Source organism: Myotis daubentonii, chromosome 9, assembly GCF_963259705.1.
Source record: "Myotis daubentonii chromosome 9, mMyoDau2.1, whole genome shotgun sequence".
Lineage (NCBI taxonomy): Eukaryota > Metazoa > Chordata > Mammalia > Chiroptera > Vespertilionidae > Myotis > Myotis daubentonii.
In genome coordinates, this window is record NC_081848.1 from 23,908,559 (window position 1) to 23,935,237 (window position 26,679).

The 26,679-nt window shown below is 49.6% G+C and overlaps 1 protein-coding gene across 2 annotated transcripts in view; it reads right to left on the minus strand.

Moving 5' to 3' along the window:
• The window catches only part of ENDOD1 (endonuclease domain containing 1), a 37,977-nt gene extending 11,536 nt beyond the window's left edge, over positions 1 to 26,441 (minus strand). Inside the window, exon 1 of one of the 2 annotated variants that reach the window (XM_059708108.1) lies at positions 25,939 to 26,441. In XM_059708108.1, the coding sequence (XP_059564091.1) occupies positions 25,939 to 26,238 (300 nt within the window). In that variant the 5' untranslated portion in view covers positions 26,239 to 26,441. Of the gene's footprint in view, positions 1 to 13,676; positions 13,782 to 25,938 lie in introns of those variants that run through there. The other variant, XM_059708109.1, reaches the window with a different exon arrangement.
• Positions 26,442 to 26,679: the final 238 nt, after the last annotated feature.

Consider the following 26,679-nt stretch of genomic DNA (forward strand, 5'->3'; position numbering starts at 1 on the left):
AAGAAGACTTTCAAATTTCCTGCTAGGATGCATGTAAAAAAAAAAATAGACTGGTAGAAAATTTAAAAAGAGTACTGGAGGGGAAATATTCACCCATTCAACAATATTTATTACTTTATTATAATATATAATATTTATAAGCATATATTTTTGTGACTAGTGCTGTGGGAGGAAGCATCAGGATTGGTAATAACAATCCTATATAATAAAGAGCGAATATGCTAATTAGACCGAACAGCAGAACGACCACCCGGACGACCTTCTGGATGACCGTCTGGATGAAGCCGGGGCTGTGAGGGCCAAGCCCCTTGCATGAATTTTGTGCACTGGGCCTCTAGTAAATAATATTAATAACAACAACATTTATTGAGCACTTTATGCCAGGCATTCTGAGAACTTTATTTTTGTTGTTGTTGTTGTTAGTCCTCACCAGAGGATATTTTAGAGAGTGGAAAGGAGGGGGAGAGACAAACATCGATGTGAGAGAGACACATCGGTTAATTGCCTCACACATACACCTGACCAGGGCCAGGGATCGAGCCTGCTATCCAGGTACGTGCCCTTGACCAGAAACAAACTCTTCAGTCTGCAGGCAGTGCTCTATCCACTGAGCCAAACTGGCTAGGACCTGAGAACTTTACATGCATTAAATCAGTCAGTGGCTGTGCTAAGTATTGACTCATTCAAACTCACAAAACAAGGTTCTATTATTCAACCTGTTCACAGATAAAGAAACTGAGTCACATCAAGATTAAGTAACTTGCTAAGGTCACACGGTTCGGGAGTAGTAGCATCAGGGCATGAACTGAGGAGGTCCAGCCCCACAGCTACTGTTTTGCATGCTTTCTAGGCCTCAAAATAGGCCTTCACATCAAGAAGCTCGCCATCTATTTAGGAAAACAAGACATAGATACAGACAGAGTTACTTTGGAAATCGAGGAAAAACAACAGTTTATGTTAAATGCCAAATAAAAGGTGTAAAGAAAAAAGAACAATCAAATTTCAGAGGAAGGAAGGGCAGCATGAGTCCAGCCAAGGAAGACTTCTTGGAGGTGAAGCTGAGATGGGATTAGGAGGATGTGCAAGACTTCGATAAATTTAGAGAAATGGAAGGTCAGTAAGGCTTAGCAATACTTCTCAACAAAGGCTTGAGGCAGAGACAAGCAGCCTGTGAAAACAGGACTGAGTAAGGAAAGAGCAAGGTTTACTGGAAAGGATAGTAGGGGACCAGTTTATAAATGACCTGATATACAGATTACTAATCGTAGACTAATTGTAACTACCACTTAGTGAGGATGTTCCAGGCACCAGGATAAGTGCTTTACATAAAGTACCTTCTTTAATCCTTACAGGATCTCTATTACTTTCCTTTACAGAAGGAAAAACGAAGGCTCAGACACTGAGCAGGGTGCCGTGTCACACTGTCAGCGAGGGCCGGTGAGGTCACAAACCCGCGTCGCCCGACTTCAGCAGCTATCACACACTCCGCTCTGCTGTGCACAGTGGCAACTCCCTGGCGGCTTCTAAGGACCAGCGTACCACTAGGGATGTGTCATTCCAGGAGGATTCACCTGGCTGCTCTGGGCAGGAAAGCCTGGACCACAAAGGCAGGCGAGGGAATGGAAAAGGAAGGACACGTGCAAGATTCCGGAAGGACGAAGCTCAAGATGTGAGCGCTGATGTGGGAAGGCCGGTGGAAACTAGAAGATGATGTCAAGGGCCAGACCTGAGGTCACCGGGAAACGAGGGGCAGGGTAGGAAAAGTAAACAGGCCGACCTTTCAATGAGACTAAACGCACAGGCAGAAGTATCGTATCGCGGCCGGAGATTCAGAACGGCAGCTTGAGAGCAGAAGCGAGGTTGGAACTACAGACGAGCAGGTAGCCAGGGAGGCATATGAACAACAAAGAGTCAACGTGCTCTCATGCTTTCTGTGGTCAGGCACTGTGGCGGGAGACTCACATAAGAGATGCACTGCAGTGCAGGGCACCCTGTGGTTCCCAGAATAATCAGAAGTATATAAAGGAGTGTTTTCATTTTCATTGCTGTCAATTTATGTTTAATGGGTCCCAGGAAAATATGACCAGAGTTTCATATACATGATTTCGTGGATATTATTATTTAGGACAAGACTAAATTGGTTTTCCAGGAAAGTTGATTTAAAAACAATAGAAAGGCCAATTTCAAACCAACAGCAATAGACGTGTACTCAGATACAGCAAAATGAGAGCGCAGGTTTGCAAATGACTCCAAGAGCATTGCTGCCTCCCACTGACTCCCCACCAAACCCTACCAGGTAGGCATTATTATCAGCTTACACACAGGAAAATGAAAACTCAAACAAGTGACATGCACAAGGTCATCCAATAAATGAGTGTCAGAGCTGCGGCTTATGCTCAGCTTCTGAGACTCCAAAGCTCCTCACGTGAGCCATCAGCAGCCCCTGCCCTGGATGAGAGAGGCACGGGCGGCCACTCTGGAGGACAGGAGGGGGAGGAGAGAGGCTGGAAGGCCAGGCGGAGCTGTGGGAGAATCAACAGTCTGGGGTCACGTCCAAAAAGAGGAGAAAGAGCCCAGCCGGCCTGGCTCAGTGGTTGAGTGTTGACCTATGAACCAAGAGCTCACGGTTCAATTCCCGGTCAGGGCACATGCCCAGATTTTGGGGTCGATCCCGGGGTGGGTGAGGGAGCATGCAGAAGGCAGTCAATCGATGAGTCTCTTTCATCATTGATGTTTCTATGTCTCCCTCTCCCTTCCTCTCTGAAATCAATACATATATATATTGTATTTTTTTTTTTTTAAGGGAGAAAGCTTCAGCTAAGGGAGAATCACCAGTGTGGCACCTGCCTCAGAGAGGAAAGGGAAGAGGGAGACAAAGACCAAGGCCTTCCATGATTAAAGAATCCTCGGTGAGACAACAAAGGGCCATTTCCACAGAGGGCTCTGGAAGGAAGACAGGCGTGGAAATGACTGTGTGTGGGCGAGAGGAGGCTGCAGAAACTGACCTCTTGTTATAGATAAAGGCAGGAGACCAACAGGACCTTAGCTGAGAAGCAGGAGTTACAGGGATCAGCGAAGACTGTCTTCTAGCCCCCAACGCACACACAGCCCCAGGCAGAGGGGGCATTGGGAGGATGGGGCCACTTGGGTCTCTGTACCAGGGAGCGGCCCAAGGGGACGATGAGAAGGTGACAGCCTAGAGCAGCAGTGAGCCACTGAGCAGAGCCTGGTCCCTGCGGGTGTCTGAGCTGTGAAATCCATGCAAACCTCAGGGACCACAGTGGCCCAGTGAACTGTCACTGAGGAGGTAGGAGGAGCGGCTTGTTGGAGATGACTATGATTGTACGACACAAGCATAGGGCTGCAGCCCCTGTCAGCCATCCCCTGCCCACCCCATACTCTCTCCTCTGCTCCACTTCTGTCCGCCTCCCTATCTCTCCTCAACTCCTCCAGGGACAGTCACACTGACGGCACAAGCTTTCTGTGAAACAGATCAGAGACATGACAGGTGTGGAGGAGTCCCCTTACCTCCCTTCCCAGCATCAAGCCTGCACAAGTGTTTCCATGTGAACAACCCCACAGGCCCAGGAGAGTGGGAACTCAGCAGGGGTCCCGGCTAAGACCTCCAAGGCCAGTCAGGGGACTGCACGTGGAGCCAGGGAGTGGGGCAGCCCTGAGCAGGGGTGGAGGGTCACAGAATGTTCCAGAACACACAGGAGCAGAGGAGGTTTTACAGAGGGCTGGGATGACTGGGTGGGGAAGACAGGAATAGGGAGAAGCTTATCATTAGTTACCAAAGAGCAGTAACAGTGGACCCGACGGGGTTTAAAAGTCAAGAAGAAAGAGTTACCAAGGGAACCTGTGTGTCGGAGATCAGGTTCCTGTGCATTTGCTCCTTCCATTTTACAGACTGTGTGCTCCTCAGGCATTGGGATCATCTTTCTCTCTCTCTTTTTTTAAAATATATTGTATTGATTTTTTTACAGAGAGGAAGGAAAGGGATAGAGAGCTAGAAACATCAATGAGAGAGAAACATCGATCAGCTGCCTCCTGCACACCTCCTACTGGGGATGTGCCCGCAACCATGGTACATGCCCTTGACTGGAATCGAACCTGAGACCTTTCAGTCCACAGGCCAACGCTCTATCCATTGAGCCAAACCGGTTAGGGCTCTCTCTCTCTCTCTCTCTCTCTCTCTCTCTCTCTCTCTCTTTAATGCTTTTATTGATTTTAGAGAGAGAGGAAGGGAGAGGGAGAGAGAGATAGAAACATGAATGATGAGAGATAATCATTGATTGGCTGCCTCCTGCACGCCCCACACTAGGGATGGAGCTGCAACCTGGGCACGTGCCCTGACTGGGAATCAAACCGTGACCTCCTGGTTCATAGACCGAGGCTCAACTACTGGCCAGATCATCTCTTGTACTTCTGTCTGCCTAAATCACATGTGGTAGGTTCTTGGCAGGCGTTTGCTGATTGCTAAGCTGTGACCGCAGCAGTGACAAAGGGGAGGAGGTCAGCAAAGGGAATGACACTGGGAGCATGTGGAGGAGAGTGGGCCTGGCACGAGGGAACCTCTTCGGAGAAGGCCAGAGAGGGTGCCTGGGGGACACAGGGCAGCTTTGAGTCCTCAGGGCAGCAGTGGTCAGCTTCTCTGCTGTAAGTGGGGACATGGTGGGCAGAGCGTACGAAGAACAGGGATGGTGTGCCAGCCTCCGGAGGTCACTGTGCCAGGGAATTCACAAGAAGAAAGAAAGAAAGGCCCCACAAAGGCCCAGCAGGATTAATGGGGCCGGCCAGCTTTGCTGAGACCAGGGCTGCAGTTTGGTATTTAATTTACCCACAACAATGACTGGTAGTCCCGGGACAGGTGCAGAGGACAAACTTGTCACCGCAAACAGCTGAAGTGCCTGACCTCAGCGTCCAGGTGGGCAAGGGAAGGGGTTGCAGGTGACAGCTAAAGGGACTGCTAGTGCAAAGAGACTGAGCGGGTGCAAGTGCAGGTGAGACGCGAGACAAGCTCAGGGGACGTGGGGAGGGGGAGGCTGGAGAGAAGGAGTGGCAGGTCAGCAGCTGGCAGGTGGAGGGGCCAGGTGTGACCCTGCTGCTGAGGGGTGGCTGAGTGTGGGACACCAAAGGCAGGCTGACCACCAACGTGGGGAGAAGTCTGCCAGGCAGAGAAACTACATTTGTTCACCTGTCTGTCCCCCTGAATGAAGGATCAGATCGGGGCCAGTACCTATTATCTCTGCTCCCTGTACCTGTTATGATGGCCCTCAACCAGGAAGTATTTGTTGAATGATCCCCTTTGACCTCCACAACAATCTTCTGATGCACATCTCATTTCCTCTGGTGTGCAGATGTGCAAAGACAGAAAGGCTCCCGAGAGAATGAGCTGGGCTGTCCTCTAGACCTGCTCCAGGACCTGCCCCAGGAAAAGGTGGTCATCAAGAAAAACCATCAAAATGCTTATGAAACTGCAATGATTCAGGAAGGGTGGCGTTTCCTTCCCTGGAGAATCTCGGGCTGAGGCTAGACAAGCAGATGCAGGATGATTCAGACCAGATCCTGAGATCAGGAGACAACCTAGTGAACTCCTGTAACCCTGCGGGAGAGAGAAGCTATGTCCCTTGGGGTCTGTTTTATTTTCAACAAGAGTTAAATAATCAGATGAGCCGAACAGTGGATGTTCCAGTTTTGTTCCTGTTCACAGTTTTCTGAACTACGATCCACACAGGAACATTACAGAGATGCTATCACCCACTGCCCAACATCAGATGGGGGGAGGGCCCCTCCTTACAAGACACGGGGAGAGTAGCTGATAGTCAGATCATCAGACAATCCTAGCAGGGCTGGAGCTGGATGGTGCAAACAGGCCCTCTGCACAGAGGCACGCATTAGAATGAGCTAGATCCGAGGCCTTGGGTGAGTCCTAAGAGAATCCACTCACCACAGAAAACACCCAGCACCAGGGAAGAGCCGCCTTTCCGAAAAGCAGCGGGAGGCCGCTGGGGCCACAGAGCGGGTGAAGGGCACTGTGAGGAATAAACCAGGAGACCTTGGAGCTCTCAGAGAAGGGATAAACAGAGTTCTGACCCACCCATTTAAAAAAAAATAAATCCTCCCTGCTTGTCATCCAAAATATTCCTTATCCTCTTGGGGATAGAAATGGCTATAGAAGAATTAGAAGGATTTTTTCTTTTTCTAAAGAGAAATGCAGGCTTCTTTCCTTTCCCAACCAGCCCTTCAGCACTCAGGCGGACCCTGCTCACCCCCCCACCCCCACCCCCTCACCCCCATGAATCAGCTTCCCTCTGGGCCCCCAGGCCACTCGCACCTCCAGCCTTTGGGAGAACAGGCACTGCAGCTCTCCTTGGGATGTTCACGCCTTAGGTCAGTGGTTCTCAATCTTCCTAATGCCGCGACCCTTTAATACAGCTCCTCATGTTGTGGTGACCCCCAACCATAAAATTATTTTCGTTGCTACTTCATAACTGTAATTTTGCTACTGTAAACAATATGTAATTATATATGTGTTTTCCGATGGTCTTAGGCGACCCCTGTGAAAGGGTCGTTCGACCCCCAAAGGGGTCGCGACCCACAGGTTGAGAACCGCTCGCTGCCTTAGGTGCTCAGCAAGTTGGGTGAACCGCAGAGATGCAAAGACGAATGGCTGAGTCCTCCTGCGTTGGAAGATGATGCAACAGGAGAGAGAATGACAGCCCATTTATTCCATTTCCATTTCAGACTGTTGTGGGTTTGGGTTTTTTTCTTGAAAATTAAAAAAATAAATAAAAGGGGGTGAAATGATTTAAAAAATGCACCAAACCTACACTAGCAATACAAGGGAAGCTGGAAGGAGGGCAGCGGGCGGCCTTGAGGCCAACACCCTCCCATGAGACGCCTCAGACTGCTCTTCTCACACAAAGCTCCAAGTTTCCAACTCCTGGGAGCCTCAGAGAGGTGCGGACTCCTTTAAGGCCTTTCCAGACCTGCGGCACCTTCTCAGGTTACATCATCCCTGGCCTTCTCTGGTTTCCTTCCTCCTTACTCACTTTCTTTTTCCACTCTGGACGCTACTTTCTTTTCCAGCGCAATTATTCTCAGCCTTGAACTGCGTGGGGCAGAACTCAGAAAAGCCGCTCGGTTCAGTGGGGCTGTCTCCATTTCTCATTTTTCCACCTTCGGAGTTCAGACAAGCTTAGAGGTTCTTGGACCTGGCTGCCCATCAGAATCACCTGGAAGCTTAAAAACAAAAATACTCCGGGCCTTACCTCGGACCAGTTAAATCAGAACCTCTGGGGTAGGATCAGGGCTGGGAATCAGGATGTTTTTAAAGTTCTCCAGATGATTCTAAATTAAGAACCGGCTGGGCTAGATCTTTATCAGATTTTTATTTATCGTTCTGCTGGAGTTCAGCCCCTGCCTAGACAGCCACTAGAAGGAATCAGTTATGTGTCCTTAAACAAGGTCTATTCACTAGGTTTGGAGTGGGGTTCAGAAATGCATTTTCAACTCCCCCCCCCCACAAGTGATACTGATGCAGGGGGTCCAGGAACCCCACACTGAAAAACAAATGTGCAAATCATCTTTGATAATACCCCAGCTGGGCTTAGTGTAGTCAAACTATCCATATTTTGTGAGAGGTATTATCCCCAAATTGCAAGAGCTGTGATAATGATAATGGAGAGAACAAAATATAGAGCCAACTGGGTCCTCCATCTATCAGAGCAGCTAGTATTCTGATCATAAAAATGTAAACATGGATTTCCTGCCTTATTCTCATGTGGTATGAAAAGTCTATTTTTGGCTATTTATACTCTTTTGAGCGTATCTCACTACTCTAACATCTTCAATAACATCCTGGTTAATGATCAACTGGCATGTAAATGGGACCCTCCCCCCACACTCCCCCCGCCTCTTCTCTCAACTATTCCTTCATCTTCAACAAAACAGGCCAATGCCTGTCCCAACCGTGTCAGTTACATGGCTATAATGTAAATGCTTCCCTGCTTCTCTCTCTACTGCCGCCCAGGTCATCAGCGGCTGGGGATGCCTTCACCATTCCTCTCTGCTGCTTGCATTCTACTTGGATGCGAAGGCTGGGCCTCAACCTCACAGCTCTTGTGCTGGGCGGTCTCCTTTGGCCTCCCAGATCCATTCTCCACTCTTCTCTTCCCTCCTCTGTATCCCAGGAGGCTGACTTTGAGGGACCACATGTCTGAGCTCTCTTGCCCTCTGGCTTCTGACTGGAATAGCCAACAAGAGGGTGGGAAGAAGAGGCCAGAGTACTTATTCCCTTGCTTCCTCCCCACCTGGTTGCTGCAGTTCTGGCTCTGGCTGAGTTTCTCTGTCATCATGGCTCCCACCAGGCTTCCCCTCACCCCACAGACCAGGGATAGCGACAGCTTCTTGTGATGGCTAGGCCCTAGGTGCTTCACCATATCTTGCTGACTCCCTTAATTCTCTAGAAATCATTTTTTCATTCAATTCTATTGATTCAACTCTTTGAGAGTTCCATCTATTTCCTGCCAGGATACAGCTACAGTGAGATCTTTCCCAAGAACCCAACTCACCCAATCCTGAGAGGTCAGTCACAGCTGCCTCAGGGCATGGGTAGCAAGGATTACGTGCATGGATGGTACACAGAAAGGGTCCCTCAAGTAGTCTAATCTGGCTGCCCACTCTGGGCTCCCCCAGCCAACCGCCAGGTATACCAGCCCCTGTCAATCAATGTGCCACAGTCAACTTTTACTTCTGACTTAACTGAGCAGTTCTGACACTACTTCTGAAAGAGCAGCACTTGTTACTGCATGACCCTACCTAAGCACTCCTTGCCTTGCCAGTCACAACCAAGGGACAGCCAATCCAGCCAGCAACCAACCAGATGACTCTCTCAGGTTTTCTATCTAAGAAACTCAGCGACTGACAAGAGTCAGGGTGTGAGAGTTGCTCGGTGCTGTTTAGGGTTGACAGCCAGGATGGGTCATGAGAAAGCAGGTAGAAGACAGAAGGTGATGCTCTCACCGGTTTGGCTCAGCGGATAGAGCGTTGGCCTGCGGACTCAAGGGTCCCGGGGTCGATTCCAGTCAAGGGCACATGCCCGGGTTGCAGGCTTGGTCCGGGTGTGCAGGAGGCAGCCAATCAATGATTCCCTCTCATCATTGATGTTTCTCTCTCTCTTCCTTCCCTTCCTCTCTGAAATCAATAAAAATACGTTAAATTAAAAAAGAAAAATAAAAAAGACAGAAGGTGGGAGAAGGACCCTGGAGACTAAGTGGGACCATTTGGTTTGTAGACGATTCCCAGCTCTGGCTCCTCTGAGGCCTTTCTGTATCTGTTCCTGGGCCTGTTCCTACACTGCCCTGCCCTTCACCCGAATAAGGTTGGGTAAGCTTATGATTCATGCACCAACAAGCCTGAAACAACAGCCCTGTTCTTATGAGAACTCACTAAGCCCGCTGTGGGAATTGGGGCAGGGACCTTGTAGGCACGGAACCTTCTAGACACCTGGATTAAATCTCGGAACAAATGAAGATACAAGGCTGCCGTGGTCCAAGAAGTCTGAGGACAGATCAGAGGGATGCCCCATGGGACAGAGAGAAAGAACTTCTACCACATTCAGAGAATGTATCAGGAAAAAAAAGTAACATAGAGAATAGTTCAGAAGCAACTGAACGTAGAGAAAAAGCTGAGACCAGTCACAGGGAAGGTGGCAATGGAGCAGGAACGGGGACTTTTGTTGTTCTGACAAGGCTAAGGGGTTTTGTTAGAGAAAAGCCAGGATCACAAAAGTCTTCAGAGCTGGCACTGGGACCCTTCTTTTTGCTAAAGGTGGGCACAACATTGGCAAAGCACCGGATGTACTACATCTGTCGCTTGGTGAGGCCTTTTTCTTCTCCTATTTGGCCACTGAGGGAGTCTGACCTCTCTCTTTCCCAGATGGACCAAGGACCCATTTCAGAAATAATATAGGGTCAGACCTAGAAGCCTGGTAACCTTCATTCTGGTGACCTCCAAGGCAGGTATAGCAAAGGTTACTTGTTTACTCAACATACTTAATGAATTTGTATGGTGTGCTCAGACACAATGCAGAGTGCCTCTTGAACACACTGCCATACTGCATCGTCCTAACTCCTCTGCAGAATAGGGACAATCTATTAGCTCCACACCACAGATGGGGAACTAAGCACCACGGGATTCAGTAATATTTCCAAGGTCACACAGCTGGTAAGTGACAGAGCTGGGACACAACCCCATGTTGCCTCTCTACAAAACCCATTTCTTAACCTCTCTGTTTCTGTCTTTGCCCCTTCAGAGCTAATAGTCTAATGAGAGAGAGGTAAGTAAACCACTCCTGGTCATGATCTGCCTTCCCAAGTAAGAAACAGGACACCCGCAGTCAGGGGCGGGGCCTTGCTCCAGGACCACGTCTTAGACTCTATTTCTTGGCTTAGTCCTGAGAACTCAATAAATGGTTTTGCTGCTGATGATAATGACAATATTGATAAGAGTATCAATCAGCACCTAGACGTCTGACTACTCATCCTTTGCTATGCTATGCTAACTGTCTAGATCTGCTGATCAGGAATGAATAAATGAATGAACAGATAATAAACAGGGGCAGCTTGTTCTTGTCACTGAAAATCCCTGTAATTCTATGTCTACCTCTTAAACCCAATTTATTAATAGAAAAGAGAACACATTTATGATAAACTCTTGTCTCTGATTGGCTATGACCACATTTATTATGTAAATGAATGAGAGGAAACACGCAGGCACTGGCCTGTGTCCGGACTGGAGGAACAGAATGGTACCCAATATTAACAGCAGCAAAAGCAACAGCCGTAACAAGCCTAGTCAGTGAGCTACCTGGGCACGGAACTGCAGCCTGCAAGACACCACTGTCATCTCGATTATGGACTCACCTCTACCTGAAAACTGGGAAGGGCTCCTAGCCTGTCTCCACACAAGATTACAGCTATACAGGCAGCCTTTTTCCAAAATTTACCCTTCGCTATAAGGATCACTATAGGAGCGGGCTGGAGGGAGTCAATGGGGGGGAAAGGGAGGACATAAGTAATACTTTCAACAATAAAGATTTTAAAAAAAAGATCACTTGAGAAGGGGCCTTAGCCCTCAGACCCTTTCCACGGCATAATAACTCTCTCTATAGGAAATGGTTTCTTTGCTTCCAACCTAAACCCTTCGTAAGTGTTAAAGTTTATATCTTCTTAAGCAAAAAAGAGACAGCATCTGCTCCATGTTGTGTAGCAAATATCGTTTGAGGCTGAAAGGGCGAGGACTACGCCCTCCATCTTGCCCCAGGGTAAGGGCTACGCCCTCCATCTTACCTTGGCCATGTGCTCAGCAAGGCTTCTTCCCAGAAGCCCAAGCCTCTGCTAGCCACACCCAGGACTTCTTTAAACTAACCAATGACAACCAAGGGAAGTCGCCATAGATATGACCACATCCTGTGTAACGAGACACTGACTTGCGCCTGGCCAATCGGCAGGGCCAACAGTCCTTTCTCCTCCAACCCCCTATAAAACCTCTCTCCACACAGAGTTCTCTCTCTCTGCCACTTGGCTTGCCGTTGCGTCGGTGAGTGTGGTCAGGGAGCCGAACTAGTTCGAATAAAGACTCTTTGCTTTTTCATCGGACTCAGCTGGCTCCCTGGTGGGCTTTTGGGGATCTTGAAATCTGGGCATAACAGAGGCTAGTAAGTCTGCCCTCAGAAAAAATCATTTCCATTTCTTTAACTTTTCTCCTGGGTGTTTGGAATGTGGCTCCTCTTCAAGTTCCTCTAAACATGGACTACACAACAGCAGGGCTTGGAATTAGAAATCGAACACCAGATTAGAAACGAGGCACCTGTTGGCCCTGCCTCTTACTGGCCTTGTGACTTTGGGCGGACAGTGACTGCCTGGCCTCTGTCTCCTGTAAGAGGAAAAGAAGACCTCTGCCCAGGAGCACGGGAAGGGGAAAGGAGGCGGGATGATCTCAAGCCACCCATGAGCAATATGTGATACAAACTTGAAAGAAAATGTGATGAACTGGACTTTGCATTCGAGATCCCTAGGTCTTCTATTTCTAAATGAAATAAACTCTCCGACTCCATGGGTGTGTTGGTTGTTTCTGAGCTTGTTATATGTGGCTGCACAGAGTCCAAAGGCATGTGCTGAAACTTGTTGACTAGAATAAAGGGTATGCAAACATATATGTGTCTCTGAATGATGGAAATTCCTGGAATGTTAGCACACACATACACACACACACACACACACATACACTCATAAACTATCTGTAAGAAGTTAGATCTTTTTCTTTATATACTTCCAAAATACTCAAAATATTTTTTATCATAAGCGTACATTACTTGTATCATCCAAAAAAACCTAAATGTTATAAATAATGACAACCGCAACCACATCAAAAAGGTTAGTTGAAAATTATAGGTCTAGATCTAGGGCTGCCATGCCATAATAGGAATAGGATGATACAGCCCTCAAATTCCCCAGTCACTGTTCAATCCATATTTGCTGAGTGCTCAACACTCAACATTAACCACGTACTACGCGATGGCATCATGTGAGACCAGGGGCTGGCAAACCACAGCCAGTGAGCCAAATCCAGCCCACCACCTGCTTTCACAGGGTTCCCTCGGAGCACAGCCACACTTATTCGTTTATGTGTTGTCTGTGGCTGTTTCTGTGCTCAAACAGCCCAGCTGAATAGTTACAACAGAGACTATGTGGCCTGCAAAGCCTAAAATATGTACTATTTGACCCTTTAGAGAAAAAGTTTATTGGCCCCTGAGTTAGACAACGAGGGTTCAATAGGGAGCAACAAGAGCCCTGGGCCCTGCCTTCATGGTCCTTGGAGTCTAGTTGGGTGGAAGTCAATTAGTCACACAAATAAATGTATAATTGCAACATGCTAGCAACAAAAAGGTATGTTTGATGCTGCTAGAGAGTGTTCCCGGTGGTTGACCTGGTTGGGAATACCATGGAAGACAATAAAACAAAAACAAAAATAGCAGGTACAAAGTCCTTATGATGGAAATTTAAACCAAAAAAAAAATTTTTTTTTAAACAAACTCAGAAATAAGCCAAAGTGGCTAGAGGTAAAAGCCTGACAAGGTCTGTGACACCAGATAAGGCAGGGAGGGGGAAGGGAGACAGAGCAGGAAGGACTCCGGAGACCACGATAAGGGCTTATCTTTATCTGAAGGAAAGTGGGGAGTCTCCAAGCGTTTCCAGTGAGACTATTGGGAGACATTGATGGGATTAGTGCTTGGAGAGGATTTCGCTGGCTCCCAGTGGAGAAAGGCTAGGGGAGACCCAGGGGCTAACCAGGCAGGAAGCTCTTTTGCAGAGAGGGCTGGACGAAGATGATGGGAGCTGGGACCTCAGAATGCAGATGGTTGCCAAAACCGGTTTGGCTCAGTGGATAGAACGTCGGCCTGCAGACTGAAAGGTCCCAGGTTCGATTCCGGTCAAGGGCATGTACCTGGGTTGCGGGCACATCCCCAGTAGAGGGTGTGCAGGAGGCAGCTGATCGATGTTTCTCATCGATGTTTCTAACTTTCTATCTCTCTCCCTTCCTCTCTGTAAAAAATCAATAAAATATATTTTAAAAAATGATTTAAAAAAAAAAAAGAATGCAGATGGTAGGGGTTGCAGGGGTGAAGTCCATCCAGCTGAGGTGCAGAAGCAAGGTCATCAATCATCCCAAATGGACCACTCGGACGTGAAGGAATTGTCCGATGTTATCATAGGTACCAGGGTTCAGATGTGGTAGAGACAGCCAAGAATGAGGAAAGGCCTTTCATGACTCATAAACTCTGCTTTCCTTCCCCAAGTCTCTGTGTGTCCTGATGATGGGGGAAAAGAGACATTTTGGGGGGCTAGCAATCTGAATCTAGTCACTGCTCCTTTAATTGTCTGGTCCTGCAAGACCTGTTTACTCCCACTTTAGAGAGGCCTTAAATCTTCCCCAGACAAAGTTATCAGTGCTGATGCCAGGCCAGGCCTTTGGTTGAGGTCTCAAAGCCCCAGCACATAGGGCTCTTTAAGAACTTGCAAAGGGAACCGGAAAACCCCATATTTGGGAGACAAAGGACTGAAAAAAAGTATAAAAAGGGAAAGCTTCCTCCATGTTTTTTGCACAGAATTTGAAAGACATTTTTCTCTGGGCCCATGCATAATAATAATAAAGTGTAACTCCATTTCTCTAAATGTTGCTTGGTTTTTCTCCAGTCTTCTGTAACACTGAGACCATGGTGGATGCCCAATCTTCCAGAAACATCAATAGTGCCATTTCCTCACAAGGTCCCTGTTCAATCATGCATCGTGGTCAGTTGGTTCAACAAAGTGATGTGTGTGGGTCAACTTCTGCACTAAGAAGTTATAAACACTAAGATAATGGCCAGGAGATTTCCTGAAACCAACATTGCCATCTCCCAAACACTTAGCAAAGGCTCATTTACCATGCTGGGTGGAAGCCAGGTGACCTGGGACTATGACAGATGTCAGTGTTGTAGGCAGTTAGACAGACAGAAACAGAGCAAGAATGATGGGCCAGGTACAGAATGTCATCAGGGTGGAAATTTCCAGGTGCTTAACAATGGACAATCAATTGCAGGGTGGGAACTCTCCCCAGGGTAACTTTCCCTCCCCTAGCATATTGCTGATCAGCTGATCATTCGGTTTGGACCCCCTCCCTGGCCTTTCCTCCCTAGAGATAACATCTAGGCCTCAGTTGTATTTCAGTTCCAGGCCCAGATAAGCAACAAAACCTGCCACAGGTGACATCAGGACCAGCTGCATTGAATACTGACCCCCATCAATCAAACAGTGGAGATCACAACCCTGAAAGCACACACTTGGAAAACTACTGAATATTCTATTGAGATCTTCCCTGGGACCTCCCCTAAAATCTATACCCCTAAAACCCTTAGGACAGAGGACCTCCTGGGAGCAAGCTACTGCCTTTCCCTTCCCTCCCCCTGGCAAGTTACCATTAGCTTCCTCACTCCCCAGCTCCAAGGCCCTTCCTTTACCTCTGGAATTTGTTTGCTAAGCCCATTTCTTCCAGGAACTGCTTTATCTACCTCTGTAATTTACCCAATACATGTTCTCTTACAGTTGGGTCTTGCTCTGAATTCTTTCCCAGCCAGAACCCAAGCTCCAAGGTTCTGAGCCCGGGTTTGGTCTGACCCCGCCGGTCAGACACCTGGTGCTACTCCCACCGCCTCCAACATAAGGACTTGCACAGGGGAGGGACTTCGGGTTGCTACCAGTCATAAAGGGAAAGGGAATGTCCGCACTTTCAGGAGGCCGGGAGGTCTGAGTGGGAGCAAAGGCCCTCTTCTGGCCCAAAGTGGGGCTTCCTGCTTTACTGGGCTAAGTTTCAGAATGTGCTGTCCACTGACTTAACTTCCCTGGGGACACGGGCTGGGTGCATGGGAGGGGCTCCTGAATGGACTGGGCTGAAGGCTGGGTGAGTGGGTCTACATCTCTGCTCCAGAGGAGCGTCTGTGTAGGGTGTGGTTTGCCCGCTCCTTCCCCTCAGGCAACTGGTACCTGGTCAGGAGCTGGGCTCACCTCGGGCTCAGGTACTGTACCCAACCCACCTCCAGCAGCAATAGGCCTACACCCCGACAGGTGCAAGCACCTCCTTATTCCCACCACACTCACTGTGACCCAGGGGACAATACTTGTTTGACAGAGTTTTTAGATGATCCATTCCCCTCCACCCCAAGCTGGTGCCTTAAGGAGAATGTCTGAGAGCATAACCACCATAGGACGTGCTCACCACAGGCGAGAATAGAGCAACATTGCAGAGGGCGGCAACAGCACCCTCAGCCAATGCAGCACGAAGGTACACCTGCGGCTGTGAGCATCTGGCACTCATGGGCATGGAGCTATGATGCTCTATAAAATCCTAGAAAATGGATGTGTGACCTTTCGAAAGAGGAACTTCATTCAGGAGAGCTAAAGAGGAGTTCTCCTATTACAGTAATGGGTTTGGTAACACGAAGTATGGTACCTATTTGCTTTGTTTAACAATGGACAGGTTATTTTGACTTTCTGAATTATATAAATCATCCCATTCGATGAAATGCCTTATTGATTGTAATGTGAATATCCCATGGGTTGTGGTTATACTAGTCTTAGAAAGCACATTTTCCTTTACCTGGGAAGGACAGCACAGTTATCCCAAGGTCAGAGGGCTCCAGTTAATGTATCCTTGTTGACTCAGTGTTCCAGAGACCCCAAAACTGTAATTTAGATAACATACCTAAGTTTAACCCAGGTTCCTCATTCCAGACCCGAGGGCTCTAGATTATGTGTTTCTGTCAATTCAGTGACCCCGAGACCCAAAACTATAATTAACATGCTGCTCTGCTTCTGTAAACTGCTTTTTGGCAAACCAGGTTCCTCATTCCAAACCTTGAGATGTAATCAATACCTTTGTGATTTTTTGCCTATATAACCCTGGAGCTGCGACCGTCTTGTTACTATGAGATTTGGGAATGACCCCTCATAGTCCCGGATTGCAATAAATGTGACTTTCATTCGACTTCTTGAGGCGTCCTTCTGTGATTCGCAGGGTACATTACAACAAACAGAGGCAGCTGCATATGTTCTCTAGTGTCAGGCAACTTGAGTTCAAACCCCAGTTCCGCCGCTTCCTAGCTCCATAAAAAATGGAATAACTGAACCTCTTTGTGCCTCCGTTTCCTTCTCTGCCCGAGGAGGATAATAATAATAGCACCTATTTCCTACAGTTGTTGTGAAGACTGAGATTACATGTGGAGGGAAATGCCTAGGACAGGGCCCAGTATGTGGTAAGTACCCAGCGAGCCCTAGAAGCTCCATTGAACACCTGAAAGCATCTCACACTTTAGCTCCTCTCACCCCGGCCTCCCCTTTAGTATCCTCATCTTATTCATGGCCATGCCATTCTTCCAGTCGTCCGGCCAAAGTCCTTGAGTCATCTGTGACTCCTTCCTTTCTCTCACCCCAAAGACTCTTGGTTCTTTCTTCAAAAATAAATCCAGAACTAGACTGCCATTACCTGGTCCAAGCCACCATTGCCTCTTGCCAGATTATTGAAATCTCCTATCTGGTCTCTGCTTCTGTCCTGAAACCCATGCAGTCTGCTCTCAATGTGGCAACCAAAATGATGATATTCAAATGTTAGTCAGGTCACATCAAAACTCTCTGCTCAAAGCTGGTACAGTGGCTTCCTGTCTCACACAGGGTAAAAGCCAAATTTCCTACATATAACCCAGAGGCGAGATCTACCATTTCCCGCCCCACCTGTCTGACCTCATCTCCTGCCATTCACCTCATTTATCCTTCTCTAGCTGCACTGGCCTCTTCAAATACGGAGGAACACGCAGGCCCCAGGGCCTTTGCACTTGCTGTTCCCTCTACTGAACAACCTTCCCCCAGATACCTGCATGTCTGGTTTTGTCACTTGCTTTGGGTCTGTACACAGAGTCACCTTTTCCTGGGTAACTCATATCCTTCTACCGTGCTTTATTTTTCTCCTTCGTACTTCCTACTATTTACTAAGCTATGCCTTTTATTTATCTTATCGCTTATGTCCTCTATTAGATATTAAGCTCCATGAAAGTAGGGATTTTTGTCCGAGTCATTGACCTATTCCCAGGGCCCAGAACAATGCCTGGCACATAGCAGGTCCTGGAATAGACATTTGTTGATGAATTAACCAATGGAGGCTCCAGGGCTTTGTGAAAGCATTAGGTAGTCCTGCCAACTGAAGGTCAGTCAAAACTCAAGACCATAATCCTTACAGTTAAGGTGCAAGCCAATGGGAACATGTCATTTAATTTACATTTCTGAACACTATTCAGCTATCTGTTTACTCAGCAAAACAAAGTGTGCCCTCATTTTCAGTTTTGATTAAAAATATAAAATGCCCTCAGCTAGACTCTTGATTGAACCACTCTTCCCTCAGGCACGGAAGTAAATGCATGACTGGAATACTAAGTGGTGCTTCCCTATTTGGTTCACCCTATGAGGTGGTTTCTTCTTTATTCCCCCTTCCTTTCAGTGGCCACATAGATATATCAGCAGGCAACCAATTATCGCTGCCATAGATGTCAGGTTCTATGGAACAAAAGGGCATGTGACCAAGCAGGAGACATGATATGCAACTTGAAGGAGAAAACGTTCTTAAGCTAACAGTAATTCTAGGAGCAAGACCAGACCACAGGAAGTGACAGCTACTGGCAAGTGGGTGGACTTATTTTTTCCAATTTTCACTTGTCAAGCCGACAGTGTAAGAGAAAGAGAAATCTGAAACCCAAAGAACAAAATCCTCATGTCTCAAGGAAAGCACCATTCAATCACCATCAGCTAATAACGAGCTAGCGGCAATCCGAAGGTGGGATTTTCAGAATGGTATGTTAGAAGGAAAGCCACAAATCATCCAAAGAACTGGATTAATTCAGCCAAATAAAAAATAAACTAACAAATCTAGTCAGTCAATTTGGAAGCTGGAGAAAACACTGGCATTGTGATTGGAAGGCAGCAGGACAGAGAAGAAAGAGGGCTAAGAACTCTGCGGCTGGGCAGCCATAAGCCTCAGTCCAGGCTTTGCCATCCAGCAGTGTCTGACCTTGGGTAAGTTATGTAACCGCTCTGAAGCTCAGTTTCCTAAACTATAAAACATGGAGCATAGTAACTATAAAACGTGGAGTTGTATGAATGAGTTAATTTGTGAAGACCTTTGCACCTCGTAGGAATCAATAAACAATAGTTCCTTTCCTGGACTGTCCAAATGTAAGCCTGAACTGAAAGAATGGTGCAGGTCTGCCACCCCTGGACTGTCTCAGGACAAAATGTCCTGCAATGTTCTGCCAGTATAGGGCAAGTACCTTAACTTGCTCCTGAAAATAATCGCAAATCAAATGGAAACACTGAAATCAGAGATAAATAAAAAGTCAGAAAGGGAGAAAAATGCAATGAAGAATAGCCCACGTGCCTCCTGTTTTGTTTTGGGGGTTTTTGTGTGTGTGTGTGTGTGTGTGTGTGTGTGTGTGTGTGTGTTTGCTATTTGCACTCAAGTAAAGAAGAAATTGTGAGCGACTGACAGGGATTCCTCTGTCAGGTGCTCAGCCTGACCCAGGCTCAGCATAATAGATTGGAATGTAATTGCTCACTGCTTGTTTTGTAACAACACACCTCTTGGTTGATCAGGACAGGGAGGGTGGAGGTATTTCTGGCGCCTGTTTTGTTTTTGTTTTTTCAGTTACCTAAATCCATCCACTCAATCTTCCATTCCGTCAATCTCCACCTCGCACTTTCTGAGCACCTGTTATACAAATCTGGGACACACGCCTTACATTTGAGAAGATCCACAGATGGCTATTTTACATTGTAGGAAAGATTTGTAGAATTGCCAGAGACACTATTCCAACATTCATTTGTGTGTGCGTGTGTATGCGCACACTTGTGTATGTCTAACACCTTTTAGAGTAAGACCTTAATAAAGTATGCGTGTGAATATTTACTAAGACCATATCATTTTCCAGGTACTATGCTACATGCTTATGTATTATCTTGTTTATTTGTCACAACCACTTTATGAAATTAACACTTGTTATTACCTTCAATGAGCAGGTCAGAAAAATAGGACTGGAAGAATTTTAAGGTCACGTGGCCTGTAAAGGGCAGAGCAGGGACCTCAACCCGAGTCTCTTAAATAGGAAGAATCAGAATCATCCTATTTGCTGCATTCCCTACACAGAAAATTAAGTGTATGATGTCTTCTATCTATTTGTTCTCTGACACAATCAGAAGAGGCCCGATGTTGGAATAAATTAGACAGTGTGTCTAACAGTTTCAGGGTGTGTAAGCAAGAAGCCACTGGTGGAAATTAAAGGTCAAGAACTTAAGGTCAAGAACTAAGCTGTGACAACGATTCACATACATTTACTAAGATTTGAAATGACCTCACTGGGCCTCACCTCTACTATGAAGAAAATGTTATCTACCTCACAGTATTTTTGTAAGTTGAAATAATTGTAAGTGGAATATAAAGCCAGATACTTCTGGTATTTGTGTTTATAAAACGATAGTCTTATATGTTGGCATGAATTGACAATGTACTTTAGAAAGGCATCACTGGCACCTAATCCACAAAGTCTCCCACTAAACGGAAAGGAGTTGAGAAACTAAATGGTTTGAGGCTCCCTGTACTAAACCAGACCCAGGTCTCAGGTCTCTGGAGTCTTAGAATCTTGACTGGACACCTCCACACCACTGGCATCAAGCTAACAGGAACGCATTTTCTCTTCTCATCTTCTCTCTCTCTCTCCCTCTCTCCTTCTCCCCATTCTCAATTTAAAGGTGACCATAAAACCTAAGGCAGCTGTTTTCTCTGCTTCATTTTAAATAAATATATCTACACTAATAAAAGAGAAAAATGGTAATTGGCGTACGACGATGCCCTTTTCATTGGCTAATCAGGGCTATATGCAAATTAACTGCCAACTAAGATTGGCAGTTAACTGCCAACAAGATGGCGGTTAATTTGCATATGTAGGCACAATGCAGGGAGGCGAAAGGGAAAGCAGGAAGAAGCCCCCTGCCACTGACAGTGATTGGAAACCCAGAGGGGAGCTAAGAGCTGGGGGGCAGGGCAAAGGAGGCCCTGGGGCCACCTTTGCCCTGCCCCCCAGCCATGATCGGAGAATCAGGCGCCTTTGCTGCCCTGGCCAGTGATAGCAGGAAGTAGGGGTGGAGCCAGCGATGGGAGCTGGACACAGTCGAAGCTGGCAGTCCCGGGAGCTAGGGGTCCCTTGCCTGGGCCTAAAGCGAAGCCCACGATTGCGGGGCCGCTGCAGCTGCGGGTCCCCGCTGCCCGAGCCCGACGCCTCAGCCAGAGGCGTTAGGCCTGGGCAGGGGCGGAGCCTGCAACCACGGGGAGCTGGGGGTCCCCTGCCCAGGCCTGACACCTCTGCCGGAGGCCTCAGGCCTGGTCAAGGGGCCGATCCGGTGATTGGTGATCGGAGGGTGATGAGGGTCAACTCCTCTGGCCGAGGCATCAGGCCTGGGTGGGGGGCTGAGCTGGGGATTGGGGGGATATGATGGTCCCCTTGCCCAGGCCTGAAGCCTGGGTCAGAGGCGTCAGGCTTGGGCGGGGGGTGGAGCAAGCGATCAGAGGGAGATGGGGGTCCCCTGCCCAGGCATGATTCCTGGGCCTGTGGCCTCAGGCCTGGGCGGGGGCCAGAGCCAGTGATCGGGGGGAGATGGGGGTCCCCTGTCCAAGCCTGACACCTCTGGCGGAGGCATCAGGCCTGGGCAAGGGGCCGATCAGGTGATCAGAGGGTGATGGGGGTCTACGCCTCTGGCCGAGGCATCAGGCCTGGGCAAGGGGCAGAGCCAGCAATCAGAGGGGTCTGGGGGTCCCCTGCCCAGGCCTGATGCCTGGACCAGAGGCATCAGGCCTGGGCTGGGGGCAGAACCAGTGATGGGGGGAAATGAGGGTCCCCTGCCCAGGCCTGACACCTCTGTCAGAGGCGTCAGGCCTGGGCAAGGGGCCGATCCTGCGATTGGAGGGTGATGGGGGTCAACGCCTGAGGGCTCCCAGTATGTGAGAGGGGGCAGGCTGGGCTGAGGGACACTCCCCCCCCCCCCCCCCGACACCCAGTGCACAAATTTCGTGCACCGGGCCCCTAGTATATATATAAAATTGATTTCAGAGAGGAAGGCAGAGAGTCAGAAACATCAACGATGAATCATTGATCGGCCACCTTCTGCACGTCCCCCACTGAGGATCAAGCCTGCAACCTGGGCATGTGCCCTCGACCGGAATCAAACCTGGGACACTTCAGTCCGCAGGCCAACGCTCTATCCACTGAGCCAAACTGGCTAGGGCTCTCTGCTTCATTTTAAAGTTCTCATTCTGTTCCTCAGAGATCCCATTTAAATTCCTCCAACATGGGCAGACACGGGCTCCTCTGTCTGACACTAAAGAGGTGTCATCCAGAGCAGAGACCCAGATCATTTGGGGTAGCGCTAGGAATGATGGGTAAACGGAGGAAGGTTCCAGCTTCACACATGGAATGTGTTTGTAACAGTGGCTGCTGGCCAGTGACAGGACAAGCTTCTGAAGCAGTAAGCTCCCCCAAAAAAGCTCCAGCTGAACCTCTCACTCACTGCCTGATTGACCCTAATATCAAATTGTTATTCAATAGTTACTGAGTGCTTTGTACATTCTAGGCTCTCGGAATACAAGCATGAGTAAAATGCAGTCCTCAGGGGCTTACACGGGGGAGACAGACACATAAGCAGGTAATTCTAAAACGATGTCGCCCTGGCTGGTTTGGCTCAGTGGATAGAGCATCAGCCTGCAGACTCAAGGGTCCCGGGTTCAATTCCAGTCAAGGGCACATGCCCAGGTTGTGGGCTCGATCCCCAGTATGGGGCGTGCAAGAGGCAGCTGATCAATGATTCTCTGTCATCATTGATGTTTCTATCTCTCTCTCCCTCTCCCTTCCTCTCTGAAATCAATAAAAAAAAATATAAAAAATAAAATAAAATGATGTGGTAAGCACAACAATAGAGAAGTCATAGGAGCACTGAGAGGCGGACCTAACTCAGGTGGGCAATTCTTTTTGGAAGAGGTGACACCTTGGCGGTTTTAAAGGATGGAGTAGGGGAGGGAGAAGTCAGAAGCAAGATGGGGGCAGTGTGGAAAGGGCATTTGGGGCAAAAGGAATGACCATGAGCAAAGAAGCCAGGCAGTAAACAATATGGTTTATGAGAGGCACTCGAGGCAGCTGGACAACGCTAGAACCTAACCAGTGAGAATGGGGAGGAGTGAGAAACAAGCCTGGGGCTGGAGACAGGGCATGGGGGCCTTGTGAACTCTGTCCTGTAGGTGTGGGGCAGCCGATTCTTTAAAGGTTTAAAGCACAAGAGTGACTCAGTTTTCGACTTAGGAGTTGTTTTTTTAAAGGGAAACTGCAGGACAGCCGTAAGAGCTACTGAATGGGCTTCAGGAGCCCCAGGGCCAGGGCAGCCCTGCCTGACTCATTACCAATGGCCAGCCTGCAGCTCCGTGGGTCTCTGCCTCTTCCTCCCCTGTCTGCTCAGCCTCTCTGTAATGCTGAGCTCATTCAAAGGTGATGTGGGCACAGGTGACTCAGTATTCAAATAGCTATGAGGCAGCCAGAAGTCCACACGGAGCCGGGGGGCATCCTTCTGCAGTGGGGACCTTGGCAGTGAGGCAGGCCTGGAGAGCTGGCCGCAGGGAGGGCGATCAGGTTTGCTGCAGTGTGCTCCAGAGCTGCCCACATCTCATCTCGCACCTCCTCCCCCTCCCCCCTGACTTCCTGTGGACCTGTCCTTGTAGTGGGAAAGGAGGAGGGAGGGGGGCCACAGCCCATCTCGCAGGGGGAGGCATCAGCCCTGTGACCATTCAGACCTCCCCAGCTAAGAACTCTGGCTCCTGTACTTCTCCAACATGCTGTATGACTCACCTCCAGAGCTGCCATTTGAACTATTTCCCCTCCTTCCCCAATCTCTTTTACCTCCTTAGTCCCATTCCTCACCACCCACCCCTACCCCCAAAGGCCCAGGCCTGGGTGAGGCTCTGTCCACTTCCTCTCTGCCACCCCTGCTCCTTTGTGGCTCCTTCAATAACAGCTGCCTCCCTAAGCCCTCCTTGATTACTCCTTCACACCTGACCCCTCCATCCCATGATGCCCCTGGACACATGAGTAGACTGTAATCCACTCACTTTACAGCTGCTCCAACCACTCCCCACGCTCATCACTAATCCCTGAATCTGCTCTGGAATGCCTTCCTGCTGCGACCTTCCTTCTGAATTCTGCTGCATCCTGCGAAGCACAGCACAAATGCCATCCTGACCCCCAGGCTTTCCCCTGTCACCTCCAAGGCAGATTAAACATAATAGGACTTTGGTTAGCTTTATTACATTATGGGGTTTGCTTATGTCATAATAACCTAGTACTCAGGTGCCAGCACCTCCCAGAGAACATTGTCTATAGTAACTCATTAAGTTCTCAGAACCACCCTATAATTATTGCCAAGTTTACAGCTAGTCCGTGGAAGGACTAATCCACCCAGCACACTTCACCTGGAGACCGAGAAGCCTTTGAGTTCAAGAGCCTCACTCTATTCTCCTGGTACCCTAAGTGCCTGGCCCACAATAGGGGATCACTAAATGTGTTCTGAATTAAGCTGACATGTGTTTAGCATGCATTCCTATGCCACCCCCGCATGTATGTTCTGTCTTCCCAAGGCATCCATGAGATCCTCGAGGAGTAAAGACCAGATCTTCTCTTTTCTGCACAGGCCCACAATCACAATGCACAGTGAGCTGGAGGATACGGAGAGAGCACAGGAGGTTGGGGGGGGGGGGCAATGGGGGGCAAGATAACTTTAGATACTGTATGTCTGAAGTGTGCCCAATTTACAAAGGCGTTTGCACATGCCTGATCTCAGAGGTTCTGACATCAATCAGCAGGGGAGGAAGATGGGATGGAGGTGGAGAAGGTAAGGAGACAGGTGCAGATTGCTTGAGACCTGGGCAAACTCTCAGAGCTAGAAATATCTGAATGCGATTACAGAGATTACACTCCAGGCTTCTGAATGAAGCACCTGAAATCAGGTCTCCGGTTCACCCATGTGGCCCTCCCTGCACAGCTGAGGCCATCGTGAATGGGCGGGCTGAGTGGCTCCATTCCTCAGTCAGCTAGGGTGGCCTTGGCAGCTGGGGCAGGTGCAGAGGTAGGCGGGAGGCTGGTGAGAGGTGGAGAACTGGCCAAAGGGGAGGCTGGCTAGCCAGGCCGGTGTGGCTCAGTGGTTGAACGTCTACCTATGAACCAGGAGGTCACAGTTCAATTCCTAGTCAGAGCACACCTGGGTGCGGGGGTCGTGCAGGAGGCAGCTGATCAATGATTCTCTCTCATCATTGATGTTTCTAGCTCTCCCTCCCTCTCCCTTCCTCTCTGAAATCAATAAAAATATATTGAGAAGAGAGAGGCTGGCTGAGCTGAGGTGGGGCAGCATGTGCTCTCGGGTTCAGCAGGGCCTCTGGGGGCCTCTTGGAGTGTTTGGTTACCCTCCCCAAATGTGACAGAACACCCTGGGAGTTGGCATGGTTTCCAAGTAATACAGATATAAAGGGTCAGGAAAAACTGGTTTGTCCTTTGCATTAATTGGAGGTAGTCAATGTTTCCATGTTATTTGTAACTATCCCATTGCATTCCTAAAAGCCTATACTTTTATTGCTCAACACAACTTCAGATAGAATTTACTGGATGTCTGTGCATAAGGGAAGGGCTTTCAGGCTCAGGCGGCCTCTGCAGAAGTCAGCTTTCCCTAGTAGAAAGGGCAGTGAACTTCTAGCCAAGAGACCTGCCCAGCTTCCCAGTCAGGCGGTCTTCCCTTCTCCAGGCCTCTTCTTCTTCCTGAGCCTGGATCTCCTCTTTTGCAAAATGGGCATGAAAAGGCCCACCCCCTGCCTCCAAACTGTGACCATGCCCTGCACCAAGGCCTGTGAGCTCCCAGCCTAGGCTTCCCGCTCATCTGAAGGGTGTCGGCGGCCTGGCTCTCCCGCCCCTCGCTGCTCAGGAAATGAATGAAGCACTGCAGGCGTCTACGCGAAACAGAGAGCCACCTCCGGCCCCTGCGGCTCCTGCGAGGGCTCGAATGTCGCCGAGCTCCTGCGGTGGCGATGACAGGAGCGAGATAGGCTGTGACTACAGGGGCGCAGTGGGTGGATCCGAAACTCGGGCTTCCTGACCCGGGCACTGAGGGCGTGGGGGCTGCTTTTCCCGGTCCCACCCCTCACGGTGGCGGCAAGGCGCCCCAGGGGGCCTCCCCCCCCCCGCCCAGCGCCGGGCTGGGGATCCACCTCCCTTACCTGCGGCTCCACCAGCCAGCGCGGCTCTGCGCCGGCGGGCGCGGGGCGCGGGGCGCGGAACGCCGAGTACACGGGGATGCGGTCCCCGGTGCTGTACAGGGTAGCGAAGCGCTCGGTGCCCGCGGAGCGCTGGCAGATCTTCACGTGGCCCTCGGCCGCCAGCCCTTCGGGCGGGGTCCCGGCGTAGAAGAACTGGTCGCATTCGCCGAAGCCGGCGTCCCCCTCGCCCACCAGCCGGCCTTCCAGCGGCGCGCCCAGGGCGAGGAGGCTGCCCAGCGCCAGCCAGCGCGCGGGGCCCATGGCGGCCTCTGCAAGCGCGGCGGGCGGCGCGGGCTGTACGGGTGGCCGGCCGGGAGCGAGGCGCGAGCGGGGCTGGAGGGGAAGTCGGAACCGGGCGAGGCGCGGCTGGGCGATCGCACTGCGGGGGCCGGGCTGGGCGGCCCCGGCGGCGGGGGCGGGTCCGCGTCCTGAGGCCGCGCCTCCCGCGCACCCTCCCTCCCTGTGATGGTGGCTGCAGAGGCCTGCGGCCGGGGCTGGGGGAGGCGGACAGCGCCCCTGGGCTGCACCCGGGCTCGGAGACGCAGGCACCTGCCGCCGCTCCGGCTCGCCTCCGCAGTCTGCTGGAACGCGCGCTCCGGGGAGATCTGAGCAGTCGCCCTAACCGGAGGCGCTGGGAAGGGACCGTCCCCTGGGCTGGGCGCTGAGCGGAGTCCGGCGCGAAAGGCCGCAGGGACCCCTAGG